Source organism: Selaginella moellendorffii, unplaced genomic scaffold (genome assembly GCF_000143415.4).
Source record: "Selaginella moellendorffii unplaced genomic scaffold, v1.0 SELMOscaffold_55, whole genome shotgun sequence".
Classification (NCBI taxonomy): Eukaryota; Viridiplantae; Streptophyta; class Lycopodiopsida; order Selaginellales; family Selaginellaceae; genus Selaginella; species Selaginella moellendorffii.
Window position 1 is genome coordinate 170,191 of NW_003314316.1, and position 14,325 is coordinate 184,515.

Sequence of the window (14,325 nt, forward strand, 5' to 3'; positions counted from 1 at the left end):
GATTATTTTTGTGATGATCCTATCTACCATATCAATGTTTTAGTCGGCCAAACCTTTGGATGTCAACAAATTTATCTTAGCCTACCAAAAAATCAATGTGTTTTGTAATTTCACCTCCAACTCCACTTTAACCTGTTTTGTCATATTTAAATAAAGGCTTAGGCAGTTTGCTATTCAAAAGTAGAACTTTATCCATGATATCAAGCAATTATAGTTTTTGGTAAACTTGAGTTAGAATAATATCTGCTAATATTATGGTAATGATTTCGCAACACTTGTTTGACACTTGTGCACTTGGAATGATGGTACAACATAGTTCAACAACCCAATTAGTTTTATACTTGTTGTATAGTGTAAGGTATATTTTTCCCTTTCACTTTATAAAGGCCTTTTTTTTTGTTTTGGTTTCTAGCCTTTGGTGAAAGTCAAGCAAGATGCTTATAAATGCATATCTGGAGAAGAGTTGAAAAGAGCTCTTGGCTGAGCTCGTACAAATTGAGCATAAAATTTAATATGCAAAGTCTTCAAAGTTGAAGAAACTAGTATGCATTATAAACAATTGCAAGTTGAAGGAGTGGCTAGATACTATAGCCAAAATTTCTGCTCATGAATGTAAATTTCTTATTGCATATTTCATTTTTCTTAATTACACATCTATTTCTTTTACAATGAATAAAAAACTCCAAATGATATGATTTATAATATTGTAAAATTGAGGCTTCCATACAAAAGTATTTGAGAACATGATGAAAAGGGTTGTTTACATTACACAAACTATAGATAAATGTGATAAGTTCTTAGCACCATACATTGGTGACAATCTAAATGGTATATTCATGTTCTTTGACACTTATGTTAACACTTCATTAAAAGAGATTGAAGAGGGGTGGCTACCAGAGAAGTTTACAAACATGATAACTTATGATTGCCAACATAGTTAGCTTTATTTAATGCGACATAAAACTTATAAGTATAACATGATTTCTAAGGTCTTTCCTAAATATATATTATTTACAAGTATTTGCAATATAGAGGTATGCCATTTAATGCACCAATTTACACTCAATTTATTGCAAAGGGTGTAAGAGATGGAAGAATATACCCAACAATATTTGCAAATTTTATAAACGCATAAAAGATAGAATGCCCTTAGGAGTTGGAGCTCCTAGGAAAAAAAACCGCTACACTAGACTAAGAGGAAGTTATCAATGCTAGCAAGTGATGATGGAAAGGAGGATAAGGAAGTGCTAGATCACATTCACATTCCACCACCAAATGGCTAAAATTAAGCTCTAATTCCACTATCAAATATCTAGAATCTAGATTAGGTTCCACTAGCAAATGATGATGATCAGATGGTTCATAGAATATATTGTGGATCTCAAGGTAAGCAAAAATAACTTTTAAAAACCAAAGGTGGTAACACATGTTTTTTTGCAACAATGACTGTTAATAATAATTTCATTTCAGCTTGATAAGATATTCGTGATGAGGAGTTGGAGGAACACTCATAAACAACACGCTATATGATAGTAGCATATTATTCATTACTTTTTTCATTCACTCAGCTTTTCTATATGTCTATCTTGTTTCCCCAATAACACACCAAGGCATTGTGGGTGCCTTCATTGGCTCCTATGATAGATTGCTGATATGTTTTATGAAAGACAATATGAACATAGGCATATAGCACTAGTTTAACCATTGGTGCTAAAAGATACAAAGGCCTTTGCTCCCAATTGTGGACTTCATTCTCTTCGACTTTCCAAATGATCGTTTAGATATTAATGGGAAAGTCAAAGACCCAAACTTTCTCATATGTAATCACATGCATGATGCATTCCTCTTGTGGGAAGCACTTATGCTTGAAGTTGGCCATATCATCTTCATCCTACTGAATGACCTCAATTGGATATATGAGCTTATGATGTATGCAGGAGAAGTTTGTTTCAAGTCATTCTCTTTTAGGTGCATCATGGATCCTATTGGTGTTGATACTAAGGGTGTCTAAAAGAAGCTTGAAAAAGTGAGTATATATTTCATATTTTTATCTAATTTCTAAACTTTCTTATTTTCCAAGTTATGATATAGACCTATCATGCCTTTTATAGAAAATATATAATAGCTTTTGTAATAGCAAGTGTGCAATAGGCATTTTGCCTAGATATGATAGTTCCACTAACATCATACCCAACCTTATGGATGAGCAGATCCATAACATGTTTCCAAAGTACCAAATTCAAACTCCATTGGCAATACAAATCTTGCTTAAGCTCTATTGCCCACTAAATGGTGTTGTGATTAATTGCACAGTAGATAGGGGTTCTACGGTAAAGGCAACACGTGACTTTAGTAGGTCAGTGTTTGCTATTGAAAAACATCATTTTTTCAAACACTAGCTCAGAGGATTTTGTAAGTTGCCCCTAATCTCAAGGAGGTAAATTATGTTTACTAAAATTTAAATACATGTTTAGTTTTGTTTTATAGATCACAGTCACTTGGAGTTTCTAGAATTGAAGGCTTTGGAAGTCTCCCTAACTATGTAAAAGCCATGGCTCAATAAATACAAAGTGAATCTTCTTTATAATACCAAAATAGGAGGAGACGTAAAAGGAATCAATATATTAATGATGAGGTAGACAAAAGTTAATTGCATCCTTACATAAAATGAAAAACCTGTTATATATTAGATGTCTGTGATAGTGTCAGATGTTAGTGACAGTGTCAAATGTCAATGACAGGATCAGATGTTAGTAACAGTATTAGTGTTACATATCATAATTGCAAATTGTCATTCTTGCCTTCCACCATCACTCTATAGTGTTTGTGTGTTGTCATCTCATCCTTCCTCATCTTTCAACATCTTATATGTACACTCTCTTACTAGCCTTCAGATCAACACAATAGTCATCATAGTTTAATAAAAACTAATGAACACATTGAGAGTTTGATTCTAAGATGCCCAATATGCCTTTTAGTCTCGAGTCAAAACATCATTTCTATGGGCTTGAATAGTTTTCTTGAGCACTGCCATAATAAGCACACAAATGGTGTTATCACTTCATATATAATTTTTTTCTTCTTTTGAGTCATTCTTAAATTGAACACTATACTTTTATTACTTTATTTATTGTGAATGTGACTTTGGGTATCAAAAGTTATTTATCGGTTAGTCCTTTCAGATATTCGTTCCTTACTACCACGACGGCAGGAGGTCGGTATTGCTAGACCCTTTATTAGTCTCTGCCTAAGCTAATTGAGAAACTGATCATCATATATCCATTTTTTTATTCTAGGAAAATGCTACTTTTTATTATATATGAACTACTCAAACATCCTACAAATCATCATTATCTTCAACTTCACAATCTTTGACATCATCTCCATCTTCCTCTTCTTCTCGTGACTTAAGCTTGTCTTCTGAATGAAGAATTGTCTCTAGTACTTTGTAGCTCACAAACTTATCATAGTCATGGTAGTTTCTGTATGTTAACAACTTGCTATTGCAAGCCACAAAAACTAGATCTATTGTCCTATCCATAGTAAGTCTATTCTTCTTTGAAGACATATGCTCGAAAGTGCTAAACAATCTCTCCACTGAGGATGACAAGCATGCCTGACTTAGAACTTGAATAGCCAACTTCTAAAGAGTTGGAATTTCATAACAATAGTCCTCCCACCAATGTACAACTCCCTTTTTAGTGCAATCAACCTTAACATCAATCGAGTTAAAAATGCCTCCTATCCTCTTGTAAATTAAAAGTTCATCCTATATCACATCCCTCTCACTAGATGTAAATATGGGTAACAAATAAGCATTCCAATCCTTCATGACTTCTTTGTTGGCATGCTTTTCATGCTCTTGAAACTATGCCACTGAGTGCATGAGTGAGTGATACTCATGCCACTAGTAAGATATGATTGAATGAATTCCATGTACCTACCCTAATTCTACTGTCCTTCCTCTAAACTTGCATCCAACCTATTCATACACTCATATATTTTTCCAATTGTAGGTACATCACTGTCCACAAGATGAAGTAGCAGCATAACATCCTTGGACATCTCTAACATGTCCTTCACCTGTTCCCAAAAATGGTCATCAAAAACAGTTTCATAATTGTCTCTGTTTGCTCTCATCTTCGACTCAAGCCTTGCTCTATAAGGCATATGAACATCTATTGTAGAGCTTCCCGGAGCTCCACCAGCCTCTCCATTATAATGAACTTGTGGCCAAACCTCATATCACAATAGCGCAACACTTGCTTGTGAGTAAAATCTGCTACCAGTGCCACCATATAAGAGTGGTTTTTAATGGAGCTCACTAAAGCCTTTCCTCGCTCCAAAAGCCTTACCATCTATGGAAGTTCACTGAAGTCTTTCAAAGCATTGTTCAAGTAATAGGCAAAACATGCTGCCCATTGAATCTTCGGGTACCTCTCTGTTTCAGAATTGCTACTGTTACTCTATTTGCATTTTTCCCATTTGTTACAACCATAACAATGTTCTCTGCACCAACAATGCTAATGCCTTCTTCTTAGCAACGCAAAGTATTCTCAATTGTTTTTCCTATTGAGGAAATATCAATAGCCTTCAAAAAAGCTACCCGTCCTTGACTATATGCCACAAGCCCCTTGATATGTTGATTCCTCCTATCTGCCCACCCATTTGCACATATGGTTACACCCCTCTACTCCCACTGCTTCTTCATGGACACCATCTCAATGTCAATAAATCCTTTCTCTTTCAACAAATCCTTCTCCCGAATCATCATATTTTGGTGGTGCATAAGGCACACCATGCCTAGCAACTTCCTGGATCATATTGAGGAAGTAAGGGGATTGAGCCTTCACAAATGGAATGTGTTTATTCTAGAAAAACCTTCCAATCACCGTATCAACTCAACTTTTCCGCTTTGGATCCAATATGGACTTGGCTCTACTTGCTAAACAACGAGGAAAGGCAACCACTTCACTTGCTTGGGATGATACCATTGGCACTAAAAGTTCTATATTCAGCCATGTCTTCCCCTTTATACCTTTCCTAGAATTAATAACCTTTTGCATGTTAACCAGCTCTGCCTTCTTGTTACCTGGGATAAGGGGGCAACTCACAATATCCTTGCTGCTTGGCCTTCTCCCAACAAATGAGCTTGGACACAATCAATACCATTGAACTTATTCACTATTGTGCAATACTTGCATGACATAGTTTGTGGCCATGCCCCCTACTCTCAAGCACACTTACCTCATCCCACCATTGTGAAGAAGGATGCTTTTGCCCCTGTAGTATGCTGGATTGCTACCCCATGCTTGGCAACAGCAGGGCAGATGAAGCGCCTCTCAATCCATGGCAAATGGAGCAGCAGAGGTGGCTGTGGCACTGCTAGAATTGACAGTGGCAGCGGCAGCTACAACGTTGCTAGAATCAACACTAGCAGTGGTGGCAAGCAAGATCGAGAGCTTGGAGGAGGTGGAGGTGCACCCTAGATTGTTGCATGTGCCCTAAGATTTTGGTGTTACGAACATGGTCCGTGATCTTGGCCGTGTTCATAACTATGGATAAAGTGGAATATTAAGCATGTCTTGCTAAAGTATAGTGGAGTTAAAGATTTGTGGTTTAGAGAGGGAGTTTAACCTCTAGTTGTTATACTCTCTACTACATCCTTGAAGCAGGCTTATTATAATGAGACAACATTTTCAAATTAATTTTTGTTTGTTCGTGATTTGGGGGACCAAGGCATATATAGGGGAGTAGCAGTAATATAGGATGTACTTAATGAGTTTTTTGATGTTTTTCCATCTAAACTTCTTCATGGGTTGTCTCCATTATGAAGTGTGGAGCATGGGATTACGTTAGAGTTGGGGATGCAGCCAACTTACTAGTATCCATTTTGGTTGAGTTATGCAGAAGAGCAAGAAATTCAACGATAAGTTAAGGAGTCACTTGTGTTTGGATTTATTCAGCCAAATAAGTCTCCATTTGGTGCTTTGGTCTTGCTTGTGAAGAAGAAAAATGGTTTAATGTGGATGTGTATTAACTACCATACATTAAACAAAAAGACAATGAAGGATAAAATGCTAATGCCACATGTGAATGATATTTTAGACAAACTTGGTGAAGCATAAGTGTTTACCAAGATTGATCTGAGGAGTGGATATCATCAGATTGCAATGGATAATGCATTTATCTTTAATACGGTATTCAACAGAAGCTTAAGATATTTTGAGTTTACAATTATGCTGTTTGTTTGACGAATACACCAGCACATTTACTTAGTTGATGCCTATATATTTCAAAATCTTTTGGCATTGCTATTATGGCAAACCTAGTTATTATGCCTCATTCATGGAGTGAGTGGTACAAAGTTTTAATATGCAATGTATTTCCCTTGTAAATTGGCCTATCAGTTATTCTTCAGAGCAAGCACTTAGCTTCCCAATTAATTTCAAAATGGGGATGGCTTTCCTTTAGAGGTTAAATGTCTAATACATTTTTTAGACAAAAGTCTTAGAAATTTTCATAGTGTATCTTTCTTGCTTAGTTGTGGTCCACCTTAAGAGATTTTTACTCCACAAAATTTTGTTGCATATCAATCCAGATTTGCAATTAATCCAATGTTTATTAGCCTAATTATTAGCAAATGTATTTCTACCTATGAGTATCTAAGCTTTATTGTGAATTGTTAAAGTTCCTACAATAGTTTCTTTGCCTAAGATTGCATAAAATTTTAGCAATTGTATAGTAGGCAAAATTTTATAAATCCTTTATAAGTTATAATATTCAAGATTTGCGTATAGCTTGGATAGACAAACTATCTCTCTATCGAAAAGAAATCCTAATACTATTTTCTTTTTGTATAAATAACTTCATAAATATAACTCTAGCTTACACTATGTACCTACAAAGTAATCTAGGTATATTATCATACCTTCTTTGGCAACAGTAAAGGTACTAGGAGTCAAACTTCTATATACTTTGAACAAAATATTGTTAAGTATTTTGCTCTGTAATTTGTTAAGCTATTTAAGTAATTTTGTTAAATTTATCATTCGTTAGCCTAGTTAGGCACACAAAATAATTTAGTTTTACTTTTTTATGCTTTTACCTAATCACACAGAGTGGGGATCAATCAACTTCCATATAGTTATATAAGCAAAATGTAAATTTTGATAGGTGTGGTGGATAATTGGTAAACATTTTTATTTTGTTTACCCCAATTCCCTCAATCAACTTTTATCAGAACTATGGAGGGTTATTAATCTTTAATCTTTCCACCTAGGTGCACAAAAGGACCTTCCCTTTCTACCCATGCCTAATGTGGTTAAGATTAATTTAGTGCAAAGTCTTTGGCATATGATAGTCAATTTTAGAGTAGCTTTTCTGCTTCACATTGGGTTTTACCCTCTAGCTTATATCCGATCTTACCCTTATAACTGTGGAATTAAAAAGGATGGACTATTGCTCTTAGTAAATTTTAGGTAAAACTCTTTTAAATAGATCAACACTAGGGACTAATTTGAATAGGACATGAAAACTATTTTATGAAATTACTTTATGAAATTAACACAAAAGTCAAATTGTCTAGTGCATGATAGTTTATTTTAGATCAATTTACTTGTGAAATGACATTAGGTAGCTTTTCAAGCATGTGATACCTAATTTGTGGAAGACTTGGCTTTAGATCTGAACAAAAATTGCTTTTCAAGGTAAATTTCTCTCTAGCCTCTTTGCCAACGGGCAATAATGGTCAATATAAGTTTTTGTTCAAGCTTGTATAACAAAGTTTTGAGCTTTGCAATGTATTTAAGAATTTTTAAGAGTGTTTAAGGCTATTTCACCTTTTTAAACAAAAACCTTTTTATCTCTAAGCTTATTTTAGTTCTTTAGAGATCAAAGTAACAGTAGTAGTGTCTCCAAGACTAATGTTTACACTTAGTAGTAAGTTCTACAACTCTCTATTCCATGTTTATGGTGTGAAGCCTCTCAATTGCTTCGTTTGGCAAAAACTTGATTAATACATAGGGTGATTTGTATGTTCCAAATATAGGCAAAAATTGAGGTATAACTTTTACTAGAGTAGTTGTATAATTTTGCCTATATAGAAAATATTCACTAGATAAAAATTCTCTTTTGTGGAGAGGTACATAACATCTGTATATCACATTTTACAAAGGGTGGTTCATGCTTTGCAAAGAGCGTTTCAATGATGAGTATTTCCCCTAGCAATTGAATGTCGCTCAACTGGTCTGAAGGGCAGATTTTCATGCTTATTTATTTGTATATTTGCTCTTTGTTTATGCCTCATTTTAGAGGATATAGGGCATATGTCATATAATTGCCCTTGATTCTTCTCTATAGGGCTAGATGTGATATGAGTGCTCTCAAGATCTATAAAAGAGTAACACCTTTCACATTGAGCAATATTTATAAGCTCTCTATGTATAAAAGATGAGTCTTGATTAATTTGCCTATGTGTACTAGATGTAAAGCAGTTCAAATAGTTAGAGCAGTTTGTGATAATTGTTTCTAAATTTTTGACTTGTAAGTGTTGTTCAAGTTTTATAGGCTCTTGCAATATGCATAAGAGACTTAAATTTGGGACAAGTTTACTCTCAAACTGTGTCTGAGTAATAGTCAAAGCTAAAAGACTTTGGATCAAAGCCTTAAGACAACACAATGTTCTAATTGTCAAAGCTTTGTAAAATTTAGGTGAATAATTCCCTAATTTATTCTTCACTAAAGCTGGCTTTAGCTCTCTTTAAGTTGGAGTTGAAGACAAGAGTTATAGATGCCCAATTTTTCTACTTGTGTATGCCTAAAAAAATTGTGACATGCTCCTGAAAAATGTATCCTTTAAAAATTTAAGTGAGAATTTACTTAGAAATAAAAAATTCTAAAGTATTTAATTATATTTTCCATATTAAACAAACTTCATTCCTTCTTCTTTTAGATTTTTCTCAAAAAATTGCTAATGAAACAATTTAAACTTGAGTTTCTGGACAATGTATGTTAAACTCCAATTTTAAACTCATCCCATGCTCTATGGTTTAAGTGACGGTTGAAAAATTATCTTTTTTGCATTGTCTGGGCACTAAGCCATTGCAATCGCAAAAAGAGCTCATTTGTTTAGTATTGTTTAGGCTCAAGGTCTTTGTAATCACTGAAAAGATTTACTTGTGATTCCTAGTGCTAGGCACATTTAATATTCACAAGCTATTTTCTCCTAACTGTTTTTCAAGCCAAAGAGTGATGGTTTATCCCACCATTGTGGCCAAAAGTGAGTAAAAAAATATTGATACACCAAATAGAGACTTATTTAGCTCAATGAATCTAAATTTAAGTAACTCTTTGACTTGTCATTAAATTTCTTATTCCTTTATATAATTTAGCAAAAATGGACAACAGTAGATTTGCCTCATCCTTAGCTCTAGTGTAATTTCATGCTCCACACCTTTTAATGAAGGCAACTTATAAAAAAGTTTGGATGAAAAAATATTAGTAAACTCTTTAAGTATATCTTACACTATTGCCTCTCCCATACACATGTCTTGGTCCCTCAAGTTACAAATAAATAGTAAATAACTTGAAAGTGCCTTTTCCATTATAATATGCTCACTTTAAAGATGTAATAAAAAGTATAACAACTGAAGGTTGAACTCACTTTTCAAACCATACATCTTTGACACTACTATATTTTAATGACACATGTTTAATGCTTCACTTTATCTTTAGATCCACTTTTGCCAACTATGGCATTTTAAAAATGAATGAAATAAAAGATCTCCATAAGTATGATTTTGCTAACTAACACTTCCAACTTCTTTACATAAACATCTAAATGTTGTATAGAGGTAATTGCACCTTCCATCATGTCTGGAAAAACTCCTTGTGTCATCAAATTATGCTTTTTAACAAATGTTTCTAAAATAAAGTTGTTATTACTCCCATTGTTCAATAAAATCCATACTAGACTGCCACAAAACATGTTTTTTAACATTAAATTTGATGCATAATTATCCTTGACCTTTATTTTGTTCCACACATTGTTAAGTTGACAAACAACAATGAAAAACCTCTTCCTCCAGCTAGAACAGTTTTTATTGTCATCCTCAAGTTGTAAATTGTGTAACTTCTTAGTATCTAATATATTGTTATTTGAAGATTAACCATTCTTCTTGCTTTGTTACTTATTTTTCAACTGTTATCAATTAGCTTTATAATGTCCAAACTCATTGTAATGATAATAACCTTGCCTATAATTTTTCATAAATAATTTCTATTTTTTCTGCCCCTTCATATTAGAAGTAGCCACAAAGACTTCAATTTATGATGTTTAATTTTATTTTTGTATCCATGGTAATTATCACAACAATTCTCAACTAAAAGATTCCTTGAATGCTTATGAGACTTGTGCTTGTCATTATCAAATCAATAAGCCGCATCAAAGAGCTCCTCTAAATTTTTTGTAGGTTGGGAATGATGTAAATGTTGCCTCATGCTCTCATTGTAAATGCCATCAATAAAATAGGATTTATTCTAATCTAGATCCTTTATTAGAACATGGCTAATCAAGCAAGTGAGCTTTTTATTATAATCCTTAAGTGTCTTTTTCCTTTACTGGAAATATCAAAGTTTTATATGAGTATTCTCTATGTCATAGTGAGGGGCAAAACATAGACAAAAGCAATTTAAAACTCATCTATGGTAAACTTAAATAGTTTTTCATTTACAACACAAGACTCCTTAAGTTAATTCCATCATTGAAAATCTATATTACACAAAACCATTGAAATAACCACTAAGCTTTTGCATTTAGAGTTTTTCTAGCAGCCAAAAACTTTTTCACATTAACTAGCCAAGTTAAATAAACCATCTCTTAAAAAAGTTGGAATCTTGAATTAATCCATCAAAGAAGTCTTATTTGGATTATTACCATTGCTAGCTTGGAGTGCCTTAATACAGCCATGCATCATAACCTATGTATTGCAACAATTTATCTTGTCTTGCATTTCTTGTTGATTTTTGTTGAGGTTTTGCATTATATGACCATGCAGTTAACATGGGTTAAAGGGAAGCTTAAGGGTATGGATTTAAGGTAATGAATTTAAAAATTTTGGGTAATAATATAGTCTAGGCAAAGGTAAGTGTCTTTATTTTTGTTATTTAGCAGCAAGCTTTAAAATCAAGTGATCACCCCTTTAGTCAGTTAACATATGGTGTAAACGATAGGATCTTAACAATAACTATAGCAACAATATAGTTGATTCAATTGATAGTGTGGCTAAAAAATACTTAGATCTGGTGGCTGGAATAAAACTACTTTGTGGCTTGATTATTTAGTGAAGACTAGAGTGAAAGGTAAACAATGCATTATATTTCATATATAATATATATGATTATTACAAATAGAAGTATTTCTAGCATATAGTATATAGAATCAATTTCTAGGAAGGTAATAATCTTCATCAAGGACCATGAACAATAAGTTTCCCAGCTCTCCTCACATTTTCCAGCGCTTCAAGCATCTGCACGTTATCGGTCCTGGTAAAGATGCCGTGGAGTAAGTCGTAGACACTGGCCGTGAATGGGCAGAGCATTTCTTGCATGTAGACAAAGACGTGAGAGATCTCCTCCATCTGGCCCATCTGCTCGTAAGCCCGGATCATCGTCTCGTACACCCCAGGCGTCCGGTTCACCCCCTTGTCCAGTACCGCCGCGAAAAACTCCATGCACGAATCATAGTACCCGGCCTTGAAGCATACCTCGAGCAGCTCCACGTACACGCTGCCTCGTATCCGGCACGACGAGCACTGCATCTCCTTGAACACCGCGATGGTGTCGTCCCAGCACTGCGCCGCCGAGAAAGCCTTGATCAAGGTGATGAAGAACTGCTCGCCGAGCTTCACACTGTCGTGATCGATCGTCTTGAGCAGCTCCAGAGCCTTGTCGTAAAGGCCGGCCTTGCAGTAGAGGCCCAGCATGATCACGTAGCTTGCCTCGTTGGGCCGGTTCCCAGAGCCGAGGATGCAATCGTCGAAGACGCGGACAGCTTCCTCCAGCTTGCCGGCTCTCACGTAGGACTCAAGCACGCAGTTGAGGAGATAGATGTCTGGCTGGATCTGGCACCCGGCCATGGACTGGAAGAGGTCCTCCACTTGCTGAGTCTGGCCGGCCTTGGCGTAGACGTTCATCAGGCTGGTATACGCGATCTTGTCCAGCTTGATCCCCTGGATCTTCATCCGGTTGAAAAGCGTTCGCACGATGCTGGACGAGCCGGGTATCTCCTTGCAAACTGAGAAGAGCTGGCTGTACGTCACCACCGTGGGCCTCACTTTGCTGTCCTCCATGTCCTGGAAGATCTTGAGCGCGTCCATGCCCCGACCGTCTCGGCTATACACCCGGATCATGAGGTTGCAGATGAAGGAGTTGGGAGCTACGTTGATCTGCTGCATGAGGCCGTACCACTTCTCGCAAACTTCTACCTGCTGAGCGTCCGAGGCCTCCTTGATCACCGCCTCGAACAAGCCAAAGTCGAGGTAAAAGCTGTTGTCGTGCATCCAGTCTACCAGGCTGTTGAGAGCACCCCACTTTCGAGCCACCAGGAGCCTGTGGAGCATCGTGAGCGCGGTGTCCAGATTCAAAGGGACGTCGCCTTGTTTCCTGGCCCAGTCGAAGAATCCATTTGCCAGCCTCGTGTCGCGGACGAGCTTGAGCACCATGGCAACGTCTCGAGGTGACGAGAGCTTTGTTCTCACTCCATCTAGCTTCTCGTCCAGATCTTCCAGGTAAACGGTGTCGTTGAGCACTGCCACCACTTGATTAACTAGCTGGGTGTCGAGAGAAGCCGCTGGAGGGGTGCTCGCGTTGATGGTGTTCTTCCTCGGTTTCCTCTTTCTGTGGCGAATGTGGTAGGCTACGTCGTCAATGCCGCCTCCAGTTCCTTGCGGTGACGGTTGCGTAGAGAAGCCCAAACCAGCGACGAACCTCACGGCGCCCACGATCTTGTGCAGCCTTCTCGTTGCTCCAGTGAGCATTGGAGTTCGGAAGAACCCTAAGCGTCTGAGGATTCTTCGTGGGTTCGAAGGAGCGCCTTGCAGAACCTTACGTGCAATGCGTGACTTGCCTGGATTGAAAAGAAAACCAGAAAAAGTGTCATGGACAGCTCAAGTTCTTTCATACCTTGAAGGCGAAGATATGAGCGACAGGGATACCGGGATGGCCACCTCGAGAGCACAACGAGATATCGCCCAAGAGGTCGAGCATCTTGTGTCGGCAAGGCTCGTCCCGGAATCGAAGCGGCGGATTCACCCAGCCAGTTACTTTTCTGTTTAAACAAAGGGAAGACGAAGAGATACGAAACGAGAAAGGAACACATGATCTTACTTGCAGATCAAAGCGTTCTCTAGACTTCCTCCTTGGATCAGCTTTGCTCCTCTCAGCATTTCAATCTGCGAAAATAGAAACTTTTGAAGTGTCTAGAGGAACAAATGAGCTCACCTGACCTGCTCATATAAACCGAAGGTCCGAGCCGGAGCAACCTCTTCGCGAAAGGAGCAAGAATCCGGAAAGTAAGTGAAGCACTGAGTTCCAATCGCAGGATGCTAAGTCCAAAAGATGTAAGTGATCGATCAACAAAAAGAGACAAGAAAGAGAGTACCTCGCGAAAATCGATACAGTACGTAAGCATGGAGGTCGAAGCTGGGAAAGCCGCTACAAACGAGTCCGATTCCGGGTTCCCGACATGGACTGGAAACTTAAGCTTGAACCTCTTTCTTCTAGCAACAGCACTCCCATCCTCGTCTTTGGCAGCAGAGATCCCAGCGCGATCGATTGCTTCCACCCACGGCAACGCCGATCCATCCAGCAAAGGCACCTCGTCATTCCCTTCCAGATGGATCCGGCAGTTGTCCACGCACAAGCCCTCCAAGGCCGCTAGAACATGCTCCACCGTGCGTATCCTCCCCACGCGAGTACTCAGCTTGCAAGCCTCCGGCACCACAAATTCTGCCGACGCTGGAATCGTGTAGTCCCTTGGATCTTCCCGGAGCGTGAAGAATCTCCCAGCGCCGGCTCGAGCAGGGAAGATCGTCACGCGCGTCTCCTTGCCAGTGTGTAATCCAATGCCGGATCGCGTCACCGGGGTCACGATCGAGGTCTGGAACGCTGGCTGCGACGAAATATCAGCTTAGATCCCAGGCGCTGGATCTATCGCTTACCTCTTCGCGCAGGCAGGGAGGAGCCAGAGCTCGCGTCGCCAGCGCCAGCGCCCTCGCCCTCGCCCTGGAAGAAGGCGCTAGCATTATTTTGAAAAACCGCAAGAGT

General features: G+C 37.8%; 2 protein-coding genes across 4 annotated transcripts; both read right to left on the bottom strand.

Moving 5' to 3' along the window:
• Positions 1-11,417: 11,417 nt before the first annotated feature.
• On the bottom strand, positions 11,418-13,378 carry LOC9662091 (pentatricopeptide repeat-containing protein At2g18940, chloroplastic). Its single transcript, XM_024687841.1, has 2 exons — positions 13,183-13,378; positions 11,418-13,126 (listed from the first exon to the last, which is right to left on the bottom strand). Exons 1-2 carry the CDS (start codon positions 13,376-13,378, stop codon positions 11,469-11,471), a joined length of 1,854 nt encoding a protein of 617 aa, XP_024543609.1. The 3' UTR covers positions 11,418-11,468.
• LOC112340456 (UDP-3-O-acyl-N-acetylglucosamine deacetylase-like) lies at positions 13,216-14,309 on the bottom strand. 3 transcript variants are annotated; one of them, XR_002993908.1, is made up of 5 exons: positions 14,220-14,309; positions 13,661-14,170; positions 13,501-13,604; positions 13,387-13,451; positions 13,216-13,327 (listed from the first exon to the last, which is right to left on the bottom strand). XR_002993908.1 is itself a non-coding variant. In XM_024687781.1 (4 exons), the coding sequence occupies exons 1-4, from the start codon at positions 14,301-14,303 to the stop codon at positions 13,383-13,385; spliced, it is 762 nt and encodes a 253-aa protein (XP_024543549.1). In that variant the 5' UTR covers positions 14,304-14,309; the 3' UTR covers positions 13,346-13,382. The 3 variants fall into 3 exon arrangements, 2 of the variants coding, with proteins under 2 accessions (XP_024543549.1, XP_024543550.1); XM_024687781.1 differs by lacking the exon at positions 13,216-13,327 and having other exon boundaries at positions 13,346-13,451; positions 13,506-13,604; XM_024687782.1 differs by lacking the exon at positions 13,216-13,327 and having other exon boundaries at positions 13,348-13,451.
• Between the last annotated feature and the right edge of the window lie 16 nt (positions 14,310-14,325).